Genomic DNA, 8,479 nt, shown 5'->3' with positions numbered 1-8,479 from the left:
ATTTCTGTAATCTTTCTCAGAACTACTTCAGAAGTCCAAACCATAGTACTCCCAAAATTCCTATCTGAACAGATTATTGATTTTAAACTATATTCTGGCATTTTTGGTAATCTATAGCTTATCATGTGTAGTTCACCGTTGCGTCATTCTCGACATTTTTATTTTGTTTTCAACTCGACTATATATAATATTATAATTCTAAATCGTGTTGTCTAAGAGTTGACCTTGTATAGGCATGTTCTAATCTTTATACACCTATAGTCAGTAGAGGCACTACATAGCGACTTCAATTCGCTGCAATATTATCGTTATAGAAGTTTTGTGTGCCACGAACAAAATCTCGGCACGAAGCATTATATACACAGGACGTATAATGTCCATAATTTTGGCACCCCCAAATCCTAATGCGTAGATTTTCGGGCCTGACTGCACTCTTAACCCCCTATGTGTATGCACCCCTTTAAACGGTGACGCGAGTGTGCTTGGCTGCTACGACGACGAGGCCGTGTAATATTATATTATTATAATCCAGTGTTGTAGCGGCGTGCGGGTGATTGGGCGAAAGTATAAAAAAACGTCACTTGCCACATCACGGTGGGTCCCTAATTCCCCGTGTATTGTGTTCTGCGTGCTATACCATCAACGCGGTAACGGATTGGCAGCACGCGCGCTATTGCGAAACGCATAAAATTCTACAATAATAATAATAATGATAATAGCCGAGTAGTAGGTACGCGTCCACGGTCCGTCGCAGCTAGGGGTTGTCGAACCGGCAGCGGCAGGCGGCAGCGGAAAAGCGCGAACCGAGCAGTACGGTCTTTGTGCGCTCTCCCCCGCCCGCCGCCGACCCAGACCTCTGTGAGCGAGCCCGTGACGACACGACGACATACGGTCGGTCGTCCCCGCCGACGGCGACCGGCACGCCGCCTGGTGGCCGCGGCCCGTAACCGATTCCGTCGGACTCGGACTACCGGTTCATACTGATGGTGATCATAGGCCCGAGGCACAGCAGCTACCACCACCACCGCCACCACCTCAGCCGCCGCCGTAGCCACGTCGCCCGTTAAACTTTTTGAAAAAGAAAACAACCGAAACGGACCGGCCCGAGCGTTGTCGTTGTAATATTATTGTTGTTAAAATATCACAATAATATAACACTGTATCGCCCGACGGCGGCCGTTCGGTACCGAGTTCATTCGTCGTTACAGTAATTTTCACTTTTTAATTTTCCTCGCTATCGTTTTTACGGCTCCACCTGCACCACCCGTGAGAATCGTAAGCAACGGCGACGACTGAATTCACCGACGGTTGTTGTCGCGGACTAGAAACGATGTGTCGTTCGCAGGTCATCGACTTGTGTAGCAGTAGCAGCAGTTGACGTTGTAAACAGTGAGTAAATAATTCGAACGACAACAACTGCACTATGCACATACGTCATACAGTTATCTAGTCTGTGCGAACCGGGAATGTACCGTTTCTGCTTGTCCCGTTTGCATCCGAATTAAATATGATGTTTTTGGTAAAAACCAAAACGACGACGACCAGCACAACTATAACTTGGTACATCTCAATAATACCTACACGTCAAAGACAATATTCCATTGGTCGTCAGCACTCTTTATTTTGTTTCTAATGTTTTGCTCACTTTTTTTTTGTTATGTCTCTCATGTCTGGCGTACACTTCCACTGTTAGTGCCGATAACTCTCGATAACTGTTTCCATCCACAATAGTTTAAGAAGTGTACCTACAACTTATCCAAACCAATTCACAGTTTGATGGCTTGCCTAGCTTTTAGTTCATTTTTTTGATTTTTGTTGTTCACAACACTGGCTGATAAGCCTACATAGTTGATTGTATGAGCTAATCTGATTTACAAAATATCACACAGCTGTGGAACTAGTAACTACTACACATTACCCTGGTACCATAAGTAAACTAAATTTAAATTCAATATTAATTTTATTTGCATCTTGATTCTTGGATTAAACCCATTAAATTTGTATGTGTTTTCTCAAAGAAGGTACCATTTAATTAAATCATAATTAACAATATGTAGGTAGTAGTCATTAGCCAAATTATATTCATTTACTTAATTTGTTAAGTACCTAGGTAAGTAGGTGATTACCAAAGTAATTACATATTGTAATAGATGCTTGTGTTTCTACTTAATCATTATGAAATAATTAAATTTATTGTTTTTTTCACAGTTTTAATACTCAATACATTAAAGCCAGTAAATAAATTGTTAAAATGAGTTCATTCAATGATAGGACAATCCAAGAAGTTCCATCACCAATGACAAATTTAGCTAATTGTCTAGGAACATCACTAACAGTCAGACGCAAACTAACATTATCTGAACCCAGCGATACTCCAAAAAAATGTTATGATAACATACTCCATGGTAAATTTAAACACTATTTAAAATATTTCAAACCATTATATTATATGAATTTTTAATTAAATATTGATCAATATCATATCTAATTCTAATTATTTGATTCTTTTTTACCAAATTATATACATACCTAATACATGAACACATGGTTAATATCTATGTCGTAATTAATGTTGTATGCACTACAGCCATAATTTGTTTAAATTTCAAAATGTTTCAATATATCCTCATCTACTTAGTAATATCAAAAATTGATTTTTCTTTTAAATTCCATATTTAATATTACATTCATTAATATTAAATTATATTCATCCATGTTTACCTTTCTCTCTAATTTTTTGTTTTGGATAAATATTCACTTGAATGCTTGATATAAAAATATATTGTGGTCATTTATTACTATTTTTCAATTATTGAGATATACTAAGAGGTATGGACTTTTCAATGTTTTGTATTAAAATAATCACTGTGTGTGTGTTAAAATAATTATATTGTTGTATAATTTAATTAATTAAAATGATTTTCTATTTTCATTTAAATAAACGAAAACTATAGATCACGATTTCAACAGCTCATCAAATGCCAGGTAAATAATATGTGAATAGATGTTTTTATGACTTAGTATTCTTTTTAATCAACTGTATATTATATTATTATAGATTATTCAAAGGAAGTTCAAAAAATGTTAACGATAGTCCAACATTAAAATGTTTGATGCTTCAAAAAGTAATAAATAGTCCAGTTGAGAAAGAAAACTCAACTAATTGTATGGATACGATGGTCTCTAAATCAATTTTATCACCATCTCAATCAAGTCCAACAGTAATTTAATTTTTTATAATTATTTAAACTTATTTTAATAAATTATTTGTAGTATCTACCTAACTAGTAAGTAGTAATTTATTATAATCAATTAAATTTGAATAAAATTCTTTATGAAATAATATTTTTTCTCTTAATTATTAATTAATAGTTATGATGTTGTATTATTTTGTAGTTCTTGATGCACAATCGTAATGCAAGAGGTCGTCTCCCATTAGAAGATCATGATCCTAATTCACAAGACAGTGGTTTTTATTCGGTGCTTTCTGAAGATTCCAGGTCATTAACCAGGTATTTTCCAAAAATCAGTAATTTTTTTTTTTATTTCTAACTGAAAAAATATTTTATTGTGCATGAAGATTTGAACCCAAAACTGCGATTGAAAAGAAAAATTCATCATTAAATATTTCCCGATCGGATACAATTATTTGTCACAAAGGAATCCCAGATGTAGATGATCCATTTCTAGACAACGTTAATTCTCCAGCAAGATTGGTAAATATTAAATTATAATACATTATATTTTAATTCTATAATTTAATTATTATTGATGGTTGAAGTCTCAAGATTCACTACCGGTTGAATTTAATACTTTAATTGATGGAGATATTTTTGCTTTGCAATCGCCAATAATTAAACCTATCGTTAGACGAAGAAATTCTAAATACGATTCAGAGACACCTCGGAAAATTGTAAGGAATTATTTCATAATATATATATATATATTTTTCAATTTCTCATTGTATTTTTTTATAAATAGGATTTGGTTTTTGAAGAAACTAAAAACACTGATGTTGTTGTGAAGAAACGTAAATTGTTTAATGAATTCGAATGTCCCTCTGAAAAATCAATTGTATCTAAAAGGTTGAAGCCTAATGTTGATCTTTCAATGTCATTTGATTCTCCTAGATTAGACACTGGAAATACTTCTTTAACTGCTCCTGTATCACACAAGAAAACTACACTCTTTGATTACGGGTTTCGCAAAAATAGTGTTTCCAAGATCCGAAGGTCATTCTCAACTAATGAAGCCACAATTAAAGCTGCATTTGAGAAAGGTGAGTAATATACTTATACATTTAAAATTAAACAATTCAATTATTATTTTTTGTTTACAAAATTGTTGGAATAAATTCATTACCAGGAAAATAGAATAATTAATCTGCTACAGAAAATTAGTTAATTTATATAATTAAAACCATACATATATCTACTTACTTTTTTGATATTTCAATTGAGTTTATTTTTATTTTGTGTTCTATGATTTTTATTCTTAATTGTACTCCAATGCAGAATATTTTTTTCTAAAAATGTGAATATATAAATACTGAATACTAGGTACTGTTATTTATATCAAGTTGGAGCCAATGTCTGTGTCATTGTTGTGACTTTATAGTACTAAAAGCTCTTGAGTCTATTTTAACATAATATTGTAGAGCATTGTGTTCATAGTTGGTAGTTTCTACATTCTGGTTTTTGACCTATTTTGCATAGCAGTAAGTAATGATAAACCATTAAATAAAAAAAAATTTTGCATAAAGATGTGTCATACTTAAGTTTTATTAATATTAAACGCGCAAACTATTTATTTTGTTTTTTCACGGTTAAATATTTGATTTTCCGTATATAAGGGTGCAAATGTGACATTAATACAATATATAAATTGTTTTTTATAACTAATGTTGCTTGATTTGTATTTATTTAATTAATTGTTTTTATTCACATTTATTTAAACTAAATATATCTTGTATATACTTTAAATTTTGAAGTATATTATACAAGAAAAATTGTTTTCTACCATATTGAGGTAAACTCACCTGCTTGTTTAAGAATTAGGCTACCATGCCTAGTACCTACCCATATATCGCTTTCATTACTTTAAACAAATCTATGTTTTAAATGCTTATGATTAAAATAATATCAGCATTTGTTTTTTCTGACTCAATTTAGTTATTTCACAAATCGAAGTTCATCAAAAACTATCTTATGTTGTTAGCTTTAGTGTTAGAGACTAAATTGAATTGACTTTTTATAAACTTTACATTAAGAACATGATATGATTTTATACGTTTGCTTTTTTTCTATATATCTATTTTTATCAGTGATGACTGATGAGTAGTATATTATAATTCAAAATTTATCATACCCTGCTTCTGATAAACAAAAATTTGTTATATGATATATTTCGTCCTCACTATAAAGAAAGAAAACAAATGATGAGTTAACATAAATCTAATCTTAATATTAAATTAAAATATAATTAACTTGAAAGTCTGAAAGTATCAGAGTAATAAGAGTTAGGTGAAGTTAACTGACATCTTCTTAAAATTATTTTTTTAACATTATTATATTTTGTAATAAGGATATTTTGCATTTGAATAAAAATTTCTTTTGTTACTAAAAATTAGTTAAATTGTAAAAAAAAATGAATTATGATAAATAATGAATATTATTTATAATTACTTTTTTTGGATTCCATTGTTTAAATAACACAATAGTTTTTAGTCTTAAAACTTAAAATATATAAAAAAAATATAATTCTTATATTTTCTCAGAGGATAATGCATCAAATTTAATTGGTGACTTCAGTCAATCATTTATATTGCCTTTGTTATCACTTGGTCGTCATGCAGATCTCCGTAGCATATCTCCTGATACATTAGCCCATTTATTGGAAGGCTCATTCAATGATTGTATCGACTCCTATCTTATAATAGATTGCAGGTAATTTCAATATAAATCTATTGTAAGTAAAATTATGTTTTGTATTTATTAATTTATTTCATTTGTAGATATCCATATGAGTATGAAGGTGGTCATATTAGAGGTGCAATCAATATATATACTAAAGAGCAACTATTTAAAGATTTTACTGAAAACAAGTTGGGTAAAAAATCTCAAAAAACTGATAAAGTTAATGCTAAGAGAAATGTGTTGATATTTCACTGTGAATTTTCTTCGGAAAGAGGTCCAAGTTTGTGAGTATAATTTAATGTATTTAATTTAATTTAATTTTTTTATTTGTTTTTAACTTTTACAATCCATTAATTATGATAAATTTTAAATTATTTTATATTTATACTCAGCCCGGTGAGAGGTCATAACATGTATAAGTAGTCTTTTAGATTCTAAACAAAGTGATGATCGATTGATTTTACAATGATGTGTATTTTTTTTATGTTTTTGTGTCTGTGTACAGCATAACTTGTCGAAATAATGCTTCAATTTCAAACTTTAGGGGTGGTTTCTGGTGAAAAAGTGAATATCCTTGGTGCATTATACAGGTCAAAAATAAACATTTTCCAACAGTTTTCAAAAAAATCGAGAAAAACAAAGAAAAAATGACAGAAAAACGGGAATTTTTTGTGTTTATAACTAAGGATTAAAAATACAATAATAAGTTTTTCTTCAAGTAGCTATAGAGAAAACTCTAAGCATCATTATAGGAAAAATATTAAGTGTGTTTGAATTTTAAATTTTTACAAAATAGCGTAACGATAACGAGTTATCCTCAAACGTTTTTAAATATTTGTTATTATTCAAAAAGTATAAGTCATAGATCCTTGAAAATTTTACCAGTTATTTAGATTGGTATTTTCTTTACATGATTTAATTTTCAAAATATGACTTTTTTTGAGATATTTATTGATAACTGAAATTTTTTTGAAATGTTGATAAAATTTACTTGGCTCAATCAAAATACTTGAAAATTTAATACAAAGTTTCTCAAAAGTTATTCTTATAGTGATTAAAAAATTATGAGAATACATATGCAACATTTTTTTTTATAAGCGTTTGAAGTTCAAATATTGACAAAAGTTTGTCAAAACCATGAATATTTGCAAATTATTTTGTAGTTCAAAATTCATAAAATTATTTGTATTTATATCCAAGGTTAAAAAATTCAACACTAAGTTTTGCTTCAAATAAATAGCTATACAGAAAATTTGAAGCACATTATTGGAAAAATGTTTTGAGCGTTTGAGTTTTAAATTTTTATGAAATCGCGTAATGATAACGATTTATCCTCAAACCAAGTATATGTATAACTATGATAATATAGGGTATTATGAATTATGATAACTACATGCAATGTTTTTGGAAAAATTGATTAACCTTGCCTTATTCAAAATGCGTCCTAATTGAAAAATAATATATTTTTTTCAAAATAGAATTTATGACAATATTTAAATAATTAAATATAATGTACCCTAGACTGACAAATCATCTCCGTCCAGAATCGTTTTTCATATGCAATGATACCTATAATTGCATTCAAATCTAACCTACCCTAGTCATAGGTCCACCCCACCACCTAATGTACAGCAGAACGACATCCACTTACCCGCTTTTTTTAGTACATTAAACTTTACTTAGGATGACATTAAGAAATATTTTTTAAATATTTGGTGGAACATATTTAACCCTTTGAAGACAGAAAAGTCTACTTAGTAATAATGATTTATTAAATCAAATGTAAAATTATTTTGTTATATCTAACTATTGAAAATATTTAGCTACTAAATAAAGCATACAATTCACCGATTCAATAATAGTCGAGACAATTGTTAATGTTGTTTTTATGTTATAAGGTTTTAATCTTATCATTGCAAAATAATATACACTAAAATATAGTTACATTGATCCTATAAATGTTAAGGTACTAATAAAATATGATTGAGCTGTTTCACATTGTTTTTAAAGTTAACTGAATAAATTATAACTTGTTTTGTTTGTTTTATAGGTCACGGTACTTACGTAATGCAGATAGGCAAAAAAACAGTATGTGTTATCCTTACTTGGACTATCCAGAAATGTATTTGCTTGATGGGGGATACTGTAAATTTTACAGTCAACACAGTAATTTGTGTGTGCCGTCTAGCTATCGGTCAATGTATGATCCTGCCCACACCTCAGAACTAAGAAAGTTTAGGTCCAAATCAAAAACCTGGGCTTGTCACAATGATGCAGCGCCACGATTAGCTGGCAAAAATACACTCAAGCGATTGGGTTTTAATTAATTACTTTTTTCTTTTTTCTTTCATGTAAATAAGTGTTGAGATTTTTTTTTTTTTTTTTGATTTTTTTTCGTATTTTATTTTTATTCTTTTTAACAATTTAACCAATTTTTTTCTGTTTTAAAACTGATATGTTGAAGTATTAAATTAGATCCCAGTGCAATTTTGTATAACTTTTGTGATGCTATATTATAGTAAAAGCACTGTTAGCTAAGTTTCCAAAAAAAAAAAAAACCATTA

The 8,479-nt window shown here is 29.7% G+C and overlaps 1 protein-coding gene across 2 annotated transcripts; it reads left to right on the top strand.

Annotated features, from left to right (window-relative positions):
* The first annotated feature begins 966 nt into the window (after positions 1–966).
* Positions 967–8,391, top strand: LOC107171629 (M-phase inducer phosphatase 1-like). Of its 2 annotated transcripts, none has more exons than XM_089228313.1 (11): positions 967–1,389; positions 2,209–2,405; positions 2,955–2,985; positions 3,059–3,221; positions 3,397–3,512; positions 3,581–3,716; positions 3,782–3,913; positions 3,982–4,279; positions 5,777–5,945; positions 6,014–6,199; positions 7,966–8,391. In XM_089228313.1, exons 2-11 carry the CDS (start codon positions 2,252–2,254, stop codon positions 8,240–8,242), a joined length of 1,662 nt encoding a protein of 553 aa, XP_089084439.1. In that variant the 5' UTR covers positions 967–1,389; positions 2,209–2,251; the 3' UTR covers positions 8,243–8,391. The 2 variants fall into 2 exon arrangements, with proteins under 2 accessions (XP_089084439.1, XP_089084440.1); XM_089228314.1 differs by lacking the exon at positions 967–1,389 and adding an exon at positions 1,419–2,110.
* Positions 8,392–8,479: the final 88 nt, after the last annotated feature.

Source organism: Diuraphis noxia, unplaced genomic scaffold, assembly GCF_037042655.1.
Source record: "Diuraphis noxia isolate RWA-SAM2 unplaced genomic scaffold, SU_Dnox_SAM2 contig0005, whole genome shotgun sequence".
In the NCBI taxonomy this organism is placed as follows: domain Eukaryota; kingdom Metazoa; phylum Arthropoda; class Insecta; order Hemiptera; family Aphididae; genus Diuraphis; species Diuraphis noxia.
The sequence above is the reverse complement of the archived record's forward strand: the minus strand, read 5'-3'. Positions and strand labels throughout refer to the sequence as shown.

Coding starts and splice junctions, on each gene's coding strand:
- LOC107171629 (XM_089228313.1), top strand. CDS start 2,252: ATGAGTTCATTCAATGATAGGACAATCCAAGAAGTTCCATCACCAATG. Junction 2,986..3,058: donor AACAGCTCATCAAATGCCAG/GTAAATAATATG, acceptor ATATTATTATAG/ATTATTCAAAGGAAGTTCAA. Junction 3,513..3,580: donor GATTCCAGGTCATTAACCAG/GTATTTTCCAAA, acceptor TTGTGCATGAAG/ATTTGAACCCAAAACTGCGA.